General features: G+C 40.9%; 1 protein-coding gene across 1 annotated transcript in view; it reads left to right on the top strand.

The window, feature by feature from the left end:
* The window catches only part of MSH5 (MUTS-homolog 5), a 38,176-nt gene extending 26,137 nt beyond the window's left edge, over positions 1-12,039 (top strand). Inside the window, 14 exon segments of the mRNA XM_089168595.1 lie at positions 261-687; positions 761-1,115; positions 1,167-1,460; positions 8,315-8,368; positions 8,522-8,598; positions 8,708-8,794; positions 9,277-9,338; positions 9,482-9,543; positions 10,234-10,287; positions 10,372-10,457; positions 10,901-10,932; positions 11,016-11,039; positions 11,684-11,799; positions 11,901-12,039. Coding sequence (XP_089024721.1) covers positions 261-687; positions 761-1,115; positions 1,167-1,460; positions 8,315-8,368; positions 8,522-8,598; positions 8,708-8,794; positions 9,277-9,338; positions 9,482-9,543; positions 10,234-10,287; positions 10,372-10,457; positions 10,901-10,932; positions 11,016-11,039; positions 11,684-11,799; positions 11,901-11,990 — 1,820 coding nt within the window. The 3' untranslated portion in view covers positions 11,991-12,039.
* The last annotated feature ends 2,841 nt before the right edge of the window (positions 12,040-14,880 follow it).

The raw sequence follows: 14,880 nt of genomic DNA, 5'->3' as shown, positions 1-14,880 counted from the left end.
ATTGGGTCTGAGGACCACTTCAGGGGTCAAATGATTTTCCTTCGCTATCTGGGACCGAGGAGCATGCTAGGGAGAAGATTTGCCATCTTCCTTCCGAGGATAGAAACATGTTTGCCGTTCATGGGTACTGTCCGGAATACCCCAATATTCTGCGTCATTGGGGATTCCTTCCCGATGAGTGGTACTTCTATTCCCTTGATTGGTTTATAGATTATGTGACCTTGTCTAGGATTAACAGTATAGATATACTTTTTGTGCAGTGAGGCTCAATCGTAATGTTGCTGAGGCTGCCAAGGTGGATGTTGCAGAAGCCGAGGAGAGAGTACCGACTAAACTTGATCGGAGTCGTGCTAGGGGTAAGCATAGTTCTGTTTCTACGGCTCAAAAGAGACCTCACAGTGGTTCCGAACTTCCTCCTCGAGCGAGCAAGAAGAAAGCTCCCATGTCCTTCATTGCTAGCTCGTCCGAGGAGAGTGTGTTACCCTCTACTCCCAATCCGGATCTTGCAACAGTCCCTTCTTCGGTGCTCATGCCTTCATGGTCGCTCAATTCTTCTTCACATGTGCTAAGCAATCAAAAGGATGGTACTGAAGTGGCAAAGGAGTGGTTGCCAGGAGTGACTCTTCCTGCCGATCAGAAATTTTTGTTGGATGCTGGTTCTTCTCGTACTCAAGATATGATGACAAGGTATGCTGCTTCCCGAACAACTTTTTCATTTTCTTTTAGTTATTGGCCTTTGGACTAACTCTTTATCCTTTAGGTTGTTGTGTGCTTTGACACAAACATGGGCTGGAAACTTGGAGGTTGCCCGGCGAGATGTGTCAGCTATTCATATGTTGGAGGATAAGATCAAAGATTTGAGCATTCAGGTGAAAGAGTTGACCAAGGAGAAGGTTAAATCAGATGCTTGGGCTGAGTCTGCCGAACAACAAATGTCTGCTTATAAGTCAGAGATTGACAATCTCAAGGGATCTTTGGAAAGTAAAGATATGAGTCTTGCCACCGCCAAACAAGAGAAGTTGGAGAAGGATCAGTTTATCAAGGACTTGATCGACCAACTTGCTCAAGCTTCGCCGGCCACATTTGCTGATCTTTCCAATGAATTGCGCCATAAAGTAATCCGTAGATGGGTCCGGACTAAGGGGTGTTAACAATTTGTTGCCAAGGTTGCTGCTCCTGGTTTTAGATATGGTCGTCGTGCGGCTTTTTCCAGCATCATCGGAGAGTTCAAAGATCTTGATCTTCAGAAACTAGAGAAATTCATCGATCCGAGCATATATGATGATTTGAAGATTCCTCGGCCTGCTTGGGCGATAGGCAAGGAGTCATTTGGGTTGCCGAAGGATGTGGATGTCCAGGATTTTCTTAATTCCAACTGGGAGCATGCCCCTGAGGAAGAAGATGAAGTCGGCCCTTTGATGACCACTGAACCCGCCGACGTTGTTGCCTCGGATGATACTGTCGCCGAATAGTCTCTCTTGTTTTGATCGGCCTTTTTTGTTGTTGTTATTGACAACTTTTGAACAATGATGATTTTGTAAGTGATATATTTATCATAGTTTATTTTGCCTATGTAAACCTTTGCTTGTCAATGGTAGTTTTCCCTTCTTTATACCAAGTATGCTTGGTCGGTTGGGTACCTTTGTTCGGCATATTGTGGTTTGGTCGTTCATAGCAATCACCCACTTTGAAAAGAATCCTTGTCGGGTTTTTGTAATTAATGGTATTCTTTTGTACCAAGTATACTTGTTCGGTGAGGTATCTTGTTCGGTGACATGTATTTCTATCATTCCAAGCCATGCTGTTCGGTATAGTAAGGTTTGCTCGGTCATGGACTAAGTAGTTGTTCGTCAACAACTGCTCGTTCATAACCCCTACCTCCCGGGCATGATAACCTGGTATGATTTTGAAGTTTTCGTGCCTAAGGAATGTTAGGTCTTTACTGCCTATTGAGTGTAGGTCTTTTCGCCTAAGTAGTATCTTAGGTCTTTTATGCCTTAAGATTTGTAGGGCCTTCCTAGGAATCTCAGGTCTTTTCTGCCTGAGAGTTTCAGGTCTTTTCCGCCTGAGAGTTTCAGGTCTTCTCTGCCTGAGAGTTTCGGGTCTTTTCCTCCGTCTTGTTGAAGCCGTATAGTACTTGTATGAATGAAAAAATCCATATATAAGAAAAAATCCGAAGCTTTGGGATTATGAATCTCCCATGTTGACTATACACTGAAATAAATAACAAGACTGAAGTAAATATCAAAATTTGTCGTATTCGCGACTTTCTCGGAGACTATTCTTATCGATAGTATTTCCGGAGATTGTTTGAATTCCATGATCGAGGGATCTTGTCGCTTGTTTCCGGATCTTGTAAATGGTATGCTCCGGGGGCGACTTGTCGTATAACTATGTATGGTCCTTCCCAATTTGGGGATAATTTCCCTTGATTGGTTGGATCTGAAGCAGCTGTTCGGCGAAGTACCAGTTCACTGGGCAAGTATTGTTCATTCCGAACCTTGGCATTATAATATGTCGCTATCCTTCGCTGATATTCTTCAAGTCGGAATTGGGCTTTGTCTTTTACCTCGTCAATCAGATCCAGATTGGTTCGCATTCCTTCGATGTTTGCCTCTTCTTAGAATTCTTTTTCCCGAAGTGATCCAATTTGGATTTCTCTTGGGACTCTAGCCTTTGCTCCATACGCCAGCCGGAATGGTGATTCTCCGGTGGTCGTCCTAGGAGTTGTTTGGTACGACCACAATACATTAGGTAGTTCGTCTACCCATCTCCCTTTGAGCTGGTCGAGCCTCTTTTTGAGTCCGTCGAGCATGGTTTTATTAGTAACTTCAACCTGACCGTTACTTTGGGGATATACTACTGAGGAAAATCTGTGCTCGATCCCTTGTTCTTTGCGGAATGTTGAGAATGTTGCATTCTCAAATTGTTTTCCATGGTCGGTTACTAATATTTTTGGAACTCCATATCTGTATGATATGTTATGCTTGACAAAGCGTTTCATCTGCTCGGTGTTGATAATTGCAAGGGGTTCAGCTTCTACCCACTTGGTAAAATAGTCTACTGCCACTACCAAGTATTCTCTTCCTCCCGACGCTTTAGGTAACTTCCCTACCAAGTCTATTCCCCACCTTGCAAAAGGTATTGGGGATAGAATTGATGTCAAAGGAACTGCGGAGATGTGGGAGACCTTTGCGTGTGCCTGGCACTTGTCGTATTTCTTAACGAAGTCTTTGGCATCTTCTTCTAAGGTCGGCCAATAGAATCCTTGGCGTAAAATTGTATTAGAGAGTGTTCGGGATCCTACGTGAGATCCGCAGATCCCTTCGTGCACTTCTCTTAAAACATTTGTAGCTTCTAGTGGTCCCAAACATCTTAGCAGTGGTCGGGTGAAGGATTTTTTGTATAATAGTCCATCCCTGATCGTGAACCGAGCTGCTCTTTGTCTTATTGCTCGAGCAATTTTTTGATCTTCTGGGAGCTGGTCGTTCTCAAGATAATGTATGATCGGCTCCATCCAACCCTGCTCGGTTGAAATTTGTATGTGGTCGACCTGGTTTATGCTGGGGTTATCAAGCTCTTTAAGGTAGATCATTGGTGCACGGACATCCATTCCTTCCATGGCCAAGCAAGATAATGAGTCGGCCTGGTCTTTTTCAACCCTTAGTACTTGAGTTATCTCTAACTCCTTAAAGTACTGTTTGTACTTGTTGACCAGGTTCAGATATTTCTCCATTCTTTTTTCTTTGGCTTCATAGATTCCCTTCACCTGATTAACTATCAGCTGTGAGTCACTTTTGATTTCTAGATGTTGAATGCCTAGAGCTTTGGCCATTCAGAGTCCTATTAACATGACCTCATATTCAGCCTTATTGTTGGATGCTTTAAACTTGAAACGAAGGGCATATTTTATTTCAAATCCCCCTGGACTTTTCATTAATAGTCCTGCTCCGCTTCCCTGCGAATTGCTCCATCCGTCCACGAACAAAGTCCATCTTTTGATTGATTCTTCCCCTTGCTCGTCCTCATTCTGTCTGCCAGGGATTGAGCTTTGATGCTTGGTCGGGGCTTGAATTCTATTTGATGCTTGCTTAATTCTACCGCTCATGTCACCATTCTTCCAGTCAGGTCTGGTCGGTGAAGGATTTTTTTGAGTGGTAAATTTGTCATCACCGTAATGGGATGAGATTGGAAATATGGACGGAGCTTCCTGGCCGCTACAACTAGTGCCAAAGCTTGTTTGTCCACTTCTGGATAGCGAGTCTCGGCGTCATTTAGAACATGACTGATATAATAGACAGGTTGTTGTACATTACCTTCTTCTTGTACAAGAACCGCACTAACCGCCATCGATGAAGCGGCTAAATATAGTTGTAGCTCCTTCTTGCTGGTCGGCATCACGAGCAAAGGTGGTCGGGATAGTTTCTTTTTTAGTTCTTCAAATGCTCCCTGACACTCGTCATTCCAAATGTTGCCTTTTTGATTTGCTACCTGCTTTAAAGCTTTGAAAAATGGCATGCACTTCTCCCCTGATCTAGAAATGAATCTGTTCAGCGCTGCCACCCGACCAATTAAGCATTGAACTTCTCTGATGGTTCTGGGTGCTTTCATGTCCAAAATTGCTTTGATTTTCTCAGGATTGGCTTCGATTCCTCTTTGAGACACCATGAATCCGAGGAATTTTCCAGAAGACACCCCGAAAGCGCACTTTTTAGGGTTAAGCTTCATCTTGTATTTTCGAAGCACTTTGAATACTTTTGCTAGGTCAGTCAAATGATCTTTCTTTGATATGCTTTTTACCAGCATGTCATCCACATACCTCCATGTTCCGGCCAATTTGATGTGTGAAGATTTTATTTACCGCCCTTTGATATGTTGCTCCTGCATTCTTTAGACCAAAAGGCATTACTTTATAGTAATAGCTGTCCCTGTTAGTCATGAATGTTGTATGTTTTTCATCTTCAGGGTGCATGAGGATCTGATTATATCCTGAATATGCATCCATGAAACTGAGCATTTCATGCCCGGCCGTTGCATCTATGAGAAGATCGATCCTTGGAAGTGGATAGTGATCCTTCGAGTAAGCTTTGTTGAGGTCTGTGTAATCGTACACATCCGCCACTTCCCGTTCGCTTTTTTGACCATCACCACGTTAGTCAGCCACTTCGGGTGGTCTGTGGGCTTTATGAAGCCAGACCGTCTTAGCTTTTGCACTTCAGTTCGAATGGCTTCATGCTTTTCAATGGAGAAATTTCTTCTTTTTTGAACCACCGGAATTGCCTGTGGATCGATACAGAGTTTATGCTCGGCAACCTCCCTGTCAATCCCTGGCATGTCTTCAGCCGACCAAGCGAATACATCAAAATTTTTCTTTAGAAACTTGGTAAGCTCTGATTTGAAGTTTGCTTCTTGTTCGGCACCAATCATGGTGCCTTGTTCCTCGTGGTTGGGATTGAGGTGGATTTTTTCTAGTTCTTCCACGGGTTCGGCTCTTTGTAAAGTTTCTTCATCACGATCGTCCCTGAATTCAATAGTCATTGTCGAGTTTGTCCTTCTCTTCTTTCGCATGTAATTGTTGTAACTTTGCCGGCTACTTTTCTGGTCGGCCAGACATTCTCCAATTCCCTTCGTGGTCGGGAATTTCATCTTCATGTGTAGCGAGGAGACCGCTGCTTCGAGTGCGCAGAGGGTTGGTCATCCTATGATAGCATTATATGCCGACAAATCTCATACAACCATAAAATTGGTTTGTACGATCCTATCTCTTGGGTGCTCTCCAATCCGTAGCTCTAATCGAATCGTACCTTCTGCTCGGGTGGATGATCCTGGAAACCATAAAGTTGGATTTCGCATGGAACGAGCATATTCTCCTTCTAGGAAAACTTTGACTACTAAGGCATCATCATGAGGGATTGTGATGTCCCTTAGATCCTTTGAAGAAAAAGTAATTGGCTCAGTAGATATATTTTTATTGGTTTCAGTATTCCCAATATATTGTACTTTTCTCTTTGTTTGTTGACTTGATTCTTCCGCCGGACCACCAAATACAGTATACACCGGACTTCTTTTTCCTTGACCTTCATCCGCCTTAGGTCGGCGTTTGGCCGGACTTCTTCTTTCTTCCTTATAGTCCGACCTTTCTCTCTTCAGGGTCGGTTTGTCTTGTGGTCGGCCTTCCTATTTAGATTGTATGAATCTCTTAAAGTGTCCTCGGGAAATTAGATTTTCGATCTCCATCTTCAGATTTTTGCAATTGTCCGTCCAATGATCGTGATCCTTATGATATTCGCAATATTTTTGCTTATCACGTTTTCCGGTGGTGCCCGGATTTTGTCCGGCCACTTCAGAAGCCCTTGACCTTTGATTTGTGTCAAGATTTCTGATATCCTTGCATTTAGTGGGAGATTACCGATCTCTTGATTTTTTACGGGTTCTACTCAACTATTCTTGGTCGAGCTTATCCCTAGCATCCTGGCCGGAGGTGCTCGTTCACGATTGCTCCTTCTTTCGGTCCTAGGCTCTCTCTTTTGAGACTCTAGGGTTTCCGTAATTTCTGTTTGTTTATGGCATCTTTTGTTCAACTCTGCATATGTTTTTGGCATATCCAGGAGTAGTCGTTCTAGCAATCCTTTATGAGTAAGTCCCTGGTACAATACATGGAACGCGATTTTTTCATCCAAGCTTTTAATTTGCATGGTTAGATTGTTGAATCTGTGAAGAAAACTTCATATAGACTCCGTCCAACCTTGTTTTATAGCAAACAAAGTATCCTCTTTTTTCTTCATTCCAACTCCACTCTGGAAGTGCAATACAAACACTCGACCTAATTGATCGAAACTCTTTATCGAGCTGCTTGGTAGTGCCAAGAACCAATCCAATGCAGAACTGGTTAGAGAGGCAGGGAAACTTTGGCACATGGCTGCCTCATTATGCTTATAGATTGACATGGTCGATTTGTAGCGAGTGATGTGATGTTTTGGACATCGTGACCCGTCGAACAAAGTGAAAGTAGGGCATTTGAATCCTTTTGGTATTTCCACCTCTGAGATAGCTTGGATGAAAGGATCCTCCTTTAGAAAAGCATATAGCTCGTCTTTGTTTGGATCCTTTAACTTCTTTGGCTTCTCATCTAATTCTTTGATTTGCTTGCTCATGTGTTCTTCACGTTTGCTCGGTCCGGGCTCGCTTTTTTTGTCTTTTGGTCCTTTGAGTGGATTGTTGCTGCTACCTTGATCATTGTCATCGTCCATCAGAGGATCCTTACTTGGAATTTCTTTCTCAGATGCACAGGACTTCTTGCCTAGCTTTTCTTTTAACTTCTGTCCATTTGCTTGAGATGGTCGAGGCGTTTGATTGGGAATGATCAAGAGGTTACTCTTGCTTCTCTCCAGTACTTTCTGAGTTTCTTTTGGTTCTGCAGTCGGGGCAATTACATGACACATGGCCATCCTGATTAGTTCATTCAGGGAGGATATCTCCTTTCGAAGCTCTATTTGTCCCTTCTGGAGTACCTCCACCTGATTTGCCAATGTGCCTTGCTGCAAGTGTTTGGAGTTTTTCTCCTCCTGCTTGGGGTCTTTCTCCACCTGTTCGGGATCTTTCTCCCCTTGGTCGGGGTTTTCCAGAATTTTAGGTGGAGGATCTCCTTTGAAACATCTTCCCCAACCTCCTTCTCGATCACGATCTTCGATCTTGATCGTCCCATGACTTTTCGATGCAGTTCCCACAGACGGCGCCAATTGTTGATACGGAATCTCGCTCGCCCTTCCCTGTCATAAACCTACAAAATACGTGCTCGACCTTGTGTGGTCGAGGTACGTCTCCGACGAGCAAGTCAGTACTAATGATATGATCTCAACTACTCAATAGAGAATTCAAGTAATTGATCACACAGAATATTAATTCCTACCTCATGGTGTTTACCTGAGGGGTTTATATAGTGTATAATAATAGAGTTATACTCGGAATGTGACTCTAATATGAGTTGCTCTAGGAAAGTAACTCAATAAAGAGTTCTTTTACCTAGCTGACTCTCTTCTCCAGTTGTTGGATGGTAGGAGTCTACTTTCGTGAGGCTTTCTCATCCTGCTAATTGGATGGGCTTATCACTATGGTCGGTCCTACCATGAACCGCCTGGTCGGACCTTGCTAGGTTGCGAACCTGGTCGGATCGTGCAACCGCCGGTTCAGACCAGAAGATATAGAATGACCATTTTAGTCATTAACACTATGAAACTATTTTCTTTAGGTTTAAGTTGAGGACAACCATGGACCATTTATTTTGTTAATAGTCACTTCTATTGTTGTGTTACAGACTGCAGCTTCTAAACTTGCATTTCTTTGGAATGAGTTGTTTCTGAGATTTAATGTTATCTCAATTAGGCATAGGATATTTGATTTCTGAAATCTGTATGTATGTTGATTACCATAACTCTGAGATGACAGATGACACTGTGCTAAACAGAATAGTGTGGTTTATTTTATGTGAATCAATAAGTAAGTTGGTGTGGATGTGCTTCAGGTGGCTTTAATTGTGTTCCTTTCCCATATTGGAAGTTTTGTACCTGCAGAGGCTGCTACTGTGGGGTTAACAGATAGGTTTGTGGGCTCATAACCTCCAACAAATTTCACTTCTGGGGTTATCTACAACAGCAGTTGCATTTTTAGCATGCAATAGACCAGGTTAACAGCAATACTTTGGAAACAGGATATTCTGTGCAATGGGAAACAAGCTTATGACTGCTGAGCAATCAACTTTCATGATTGATCTACATCAAGTGGGAATGATGCTTAGGTTTGTTCCAACTACCTAGCTGAGTATGGTACCACCTTACTAGCAACCATATCTAATGGTCTTCTGGGCTCCAGTGCCATCCATGGGTTCTCCAATCTAAAGTGTTAGGAACAGGGTTGATCTGTCATCTGTGCAATCCTACCTTTATTATTCATGTTCCTATATAATTTTCATGTACATAAATGCGAATCCATATTTGTTTTTCTCCGTAAAAAATCTTCTCATTTATGATCAATGTCTTTTGGAGCCCTTCTTGAGCGAACAAATTTCTATGGAAAAAGAGAATATCTTGTACTACTTTATTTCTAAGACTGCACAGTTTTGAAATGATGCTCACTGGATCTCATATTGGAAGCTTTTAGATCATTTCAATGAGCTTGAATGGTGTGACATTTCTCTTGTCCAAAATTGCTGTCTGGCAAATCTATTTGTATACTACCACTTTCATCATTTTTGTAAGCTGATAGCCAGAAATTTCATAGGCAGGCGACATCACGATCATTATGTTTAATGGATGAATTTGGTAAAGGTACTCTTGCAGGAGGTAGGTTCTTTGATATTCCCTATATTCTATGTTTCTTGTATATTTGATGTAAAACAGATTTTCCTCATTTAAAAGTAACATTAATTGATTCCTCTGCTCAAGTCACCTTTTGTGTTGAAAGCTGTTCTCCTTATTCATGTCAGACGGCATCGGTCTCCTTGGTGGAACTATAAATCATTTTGCCTCCTGTGATTTCCCTCCAAAGGTTTGTGAAAGTGATAATGCATCAATTGCCTATCCTATTTCTTGTACTTGAAAATCAGTTTTCTGGCCATGATAAGTGTTTGATTACAAGATGTGCTTAATACTGGCGAAAGATTTCTATAATTATCTCTGATCTCTAGTTTATTTATTTATATACTTTACATTATCTTTAGTTGTCATGGCACAGCAAACCATGGCTTGGAGAGGGATAAAAATTAAGTCAATACCAACTAAGTGACAAAGGCATTCAAGGCACTTGGACAACTACGCGACACCTTGATAGCTATATATTCACCAAAAAATACATTCCCTTATGCAATACTCCCCCTGTTGCACATTTTTAGGAGTACTTAGTTTTCCCATGGTTCCAGATTAACATTCTTTTAATGGGAAGTAGAACTGTATGGAGAGCGGTGTCAATGGATGGAAAAGCAACCAAAATTGATAATTAAATGCTTAAAAGTGGAAAATTCTAAGGAACACAGGGAGTACATAGGGTGTAATAATTTACCATTACATCTGGCAACCGTTGGAAATGGTTCTCAAGTTTCATCCCTTGGATGGATAAACTAATTTGTACCCTAAATTAATGTAGTGAAAATTTTCTTCCTTAGCTGACCTTCATTTGCGAATTCTTAGACAAATACTTCTATGTTTAACCCATCTTTTGGACTCTGCTGATAAATTGCAGGTTCTGGTGTGTACACACTTGACCGAGATATTTAGTGAGAGTTGCTTACTAAAAGTGTGTTCAATTTCTGTTAGCTTGTTTGAATGTATCATCACTATTCTTTTGAGGGAATGACAATTTATGTACTGGTCATTGCAGTCTGACAGCATCAAGTTCTACACCATGAGTGTGCTGAGACCTGATGGTAGCTGTAAAGTTGAGGAAGACATTGTGTTCTTATACCGGTATTTAAAAATTCCTCTTTAATGAATGATACTGGGCTATATATCACCTAGTAGTTAGGTTAGTTTTACTAGATGTATAGAACCACATAATAATTTTCCCTGGGAATATAACTCTTTCACCCAGTTGTATGGTGGACTATATGATCAATTCTCTTCTTCCCTATGGGTTGACATTGTCCATCTTATCCATCACCTTCCCTGTTAGTAAACCAAATACAACTACACGTTTTAGATGGTCATGGTCACCTTCGCCCTTTTATTCCAGCAAAATGTGGTAGGCTACACAGTTTTCTTATGCCAACCAGTTTATTTAAGATCATTTTGGTTCTCAAACCTTGGTTATTATGATCTGATGTGGTAAATGATCCATAAGCTATATAAATATGACCTCTATTTGCTCATTGATAATTTTCTCCAAAATTTTTGGATGGTTTGTCATGCAGGCTTGTCCCTGGACATGCACTTCTGAGTTATGGTGAGTCTGGACTTCTATAATGTCTTGGATATCAACTTTTAATATCCATTTCAAGTCACAGAAGTTAATTGTGTGTGCTACAGGGTTGCACTGTGCTTTACTTGCTGGTACGTCTAAAATTCATTCACAGTTAGCTTATTCAACCCCCCCCCCCCTTCCCTTCTAGTATGAGAATTTGAATATCCTTATCAACTGATTGGAAATAACATCACAAAATCCACGTTTACCGGTTTGCATCACTTGTTTAGATCTGCTAGCACCTTTAAGTCAATGAAATTTGAAACTAAAAGCAATTCTGTTGATTGTTGGCGCAGGAAAACATGTCTGTTTTCAACAAGTTTGATTATCTCTTCCCTGCCTTAGATAAGAATGTGATTATAGATGTTTTTAACTTACTAATTTGATTGTCCAAGTGAAGATCACTAGATGAGCACCGGATATTATCTGACAATCCCTCAATAGAAGGATATGCAAATTCTGTAACAATATTAGTTGTATAGAAGTTTTTCATGCCCCATACTTAGAGCTGAAAGAAACAACACAGAGCTCTTCTAATCATATAAAATGGATATTTATAGAACTTTGACGGTAGTAGGGGAAAGGCATCGGCGGAGATTTCTGGATCATGAGAGAAATATCATAATTGTGCTCCCCAACTTCGTTGGTCTACAAGACTCAAATGAGGTGGAGATGAAGGGTTTGAAGTTCTGGGTACGGCAGGGGGGACTGATTACTGCGTTGTTTTGTGTAGGTGTACCAGAGGAAGTTGTCAGGAGAGCAGCATTCGTGTTGGAGGCCAGTGGAACAAATAAGCACATTGAGAGACTGTGCAATGAGAAAATTTCAGCTAGAGATCATGACTATAAGGTAGTATCTTTGGGAGCTAAGCTTCATCCAAAAGGATTCTGAAATTATTTAACATATGTTCCCTGCTAAAAAAAGTTTGGTTTGTATTACTCTTAATGCAGGATGCAGTGGATAAGATGTTGGCATTTGATGCTCTCAAGGGCGATCTCAGCTTCTTCTTCCAAGCTATTTTTCCTTCTCATCGGTCTTAATATCATCAAAGGTATCTTCTACTAAATATCATTTATCAGTTGGTGCGAATGAACTGGGTTCACTTTCTTTTTCACCAGCAATTGCATGATTGTTTTGTAAAATAGCGTAAGATTCCGGGAAGGGGCTGTTTGATAACATGGTCTTCCCTCGTTTCCCGATGTTGCTTGATCAAGGCATAATCCATATGATATGATGACATTGTGTAGTAAAGCTATGAAAATATTGATTGTTAAATAAAAAATTTTTGATAATCTATGAAACAATAAAAAAATAGAAAATAGAAAATTTTGGCACATGATCAATCCAAACCAAGTCTCATTTATTGATAATCATTTAAGATTTAATAAGGTTTTTTTTGGGGGGGGAGCCACCCTCGGAAGCGGATGGAGTTTGTCTCGTGCAACATTGAGCTATTTGCTGTTCAAATGCAAAATGAGTAGTCGAGATTTTGACCTCGACCACTAAGGGAGATTGTGGCCATACGCAGCTTAATGTTGCATATTAAATGCACAATGCTGAAGTTGAATCCAATGAAGACTATGCTCCTCTTACATCCATTCACTACATGTTTACATGATTAGAAAGGAGGTTTACCTTTGAGCACAAACAAAGTGGTGGATTGTAAAAAGACCATTTTAAATATGTGGTAGAAGAATGTGAAAAAACCATATCTTTTGCCCCTTTGAGGATTGAGAATCCCAACTCTCTATGATGGGCTATATAAGTCATGTTAACTCACACTTCGAGTGAAAAGGAATAAAATCAGTGTTGGCATATGGTACATGTGTGTTATGGTCATTATAACAAGAATCTCTAAACTGGAGTAAAGCCACTTGAATTGGACCCAGGGTTCAAGCTTTGACAAAGATAGTTCAATTGATGCTTCTTAGTCATGGGTTTCTCGGAGGAGATATCAGCTAAGAACCTAAGAATCAAACATCACAGAGACAAATAGTTGTCATCATGTGTGGCTTCTCAGTAGCAGTGTTGGCAACTGATTTGGCGTGTCTTTTCATCCAGATGTCAATCATGGCATTTTATTCTACATTAAATGTGCCAAGAGTCATTAAATGCTAATGGATGACAAAGAAGCCTCTCCTTCATCCCAAGCTTATCTCGAGCCTTGCACCTACACCTTTTTGTTCCCCCAATTGCGGGCTAGTGTCATGTCAATATCAAATGGAGACTGATTGCTTGACCTCTTCAACAAGATCTTCCACCAACGTAAAGATCACACTGTTTGACTTATTGCACAAGCATCTCTAAGAAGTCATTTCCACCCTCCATCTCATCGAAATAAACATCTAAAGGTTGTGAAGCATCCACTATCTCTTTAGGTATGGACCAACTGTATATATAAAATTCACTATGCTTGATCAAAGGTAAGGCCAAGAGGACTTGAATACTCTAGCCATTACGCTCTTGCATTACTCTAGAAAAACATTATCTTTGTTATTCCCTTGGGCATTTATTCCTCAATGGGAGTCTCTAGTTTTCTTATCTGAATTGACTTAATCACTAAAGGTGGCTTCCCGTCCCTAGAGGCGGTCCACTTTAACCTTTGTTTTGGTCTTAAGAAACTATACCCGAGATCCCGAATCAGAAGCGAACTAAGGAGCTAAGAGTACATTTTCACAACAACAACGTGACTCACCAATGTATGCTCTTTACTCTAGCGTTTAAGTTTTTTAAATTCTGTGACTAAATCGTGAGGGTAAAGAGTAAATTATCAGGATGTTAATCCGAAACTGATTTGCTTTTCATATATTCAATTCTTAGACGATTTCAAAAATTTTATGCTTTTTGGTTAACATTCGGTTTGATTTGTAAAAACGGTTTTCACCTTAACACTAATCCAAATTAAAAATTCATTTCTGAAAACAAGTATAGCTTTATCAATTTGACTTGGTACCCTTGCAAAATGCTCCTCTTTCCTGTTTGGTTGAGGTATCAAAATAACCATCACGTCGGTTGATGAAATCAAAAGGTATTTGTCAAATAGAAAGCCATTCTTGTTCGATTCCTGCAAAGATGGGTACTATATTATTCAATTTAACATGACTTGGGAATTGCTGATTTTGGTTCTTCTCTCCATCTAAGTACTCAACAAATCATTAAAATCAGATTCCCCATTTCCTTATGCCAATCACCTTGTGTGGGGAAATCGGGAGTATTCCATTCCCTATAAAATCGACACAGCACCTCTAATGCAATTAACAATTAACTAATGATCAAGCCACAACTACCTCATCCTATGATAGCTTTATACCTAGGTTCTCAACTAGACGATAAGGGGATGCCTTACCTTTTGTAACATTTGTTATGTCTCAGATCTGACTCTGGTCTCGAGTGAAGAGGAATGATTCTCGAGTAAGGTCCCAAGAAGAAGATGATGAAACTTGCAAAAGAAGTTAGACGCAAGCCGGCTAGGATGCCAGGCAACCACCTCAGATGCCTAAGTCAATTGGGGATCATATTAGGATTCCAAGCAAAGCCTGTTCAGAGATTATCCTGAAAATATTTGTGTGTTTACTTAAGGATTGAAACTTTATTATATAATGTGCGGGTTACCTTGCTTGGAGCCGACAGAGTCCCGCGTAGTTGCTTGTGCAACTGTTTGTGGGGTGAATCCCCGATTAGGAACTTCCATCTTTGTGTCATGTCCTTTTTTTGCCTTAGTGTGTGATATGGAACCTCTATGGTTAGAACAGGTATAACCCGTGTGGGGCTTTATGTGGTGGGTCTTATTCGAGGTGAACGGGACACATCCCAAATAAGGCACTCTCCTAATAAGGCAATCAACTCCGCTACCGCCGGGTGGGGGGCTATCAAGAAAGGCGAGATCCCGGATGGATAACGGCCCTCTCAAGTCAACTCACCAAATACATT

The sequence above is a fragment of the Hakea prostrata genome, chromosome 9, assembly GCF_041222555.1.
Source record: "Hakea prostrata isolate BN-2017 chromosome 9, UWA_Hpros_2, whole genome shotgun sequence".
NCBI lineage: Eukaryota > Viridiplantae > Streptophyta > Magnoliopsida > Proteales > Proteaceae > Hakea > Hakea prostrata.
The sequence above is the reverse complement of the archived record's forward strand: the minus strand, read 5'-3'. Positions and strand labels throughout refer to the sequence as shown.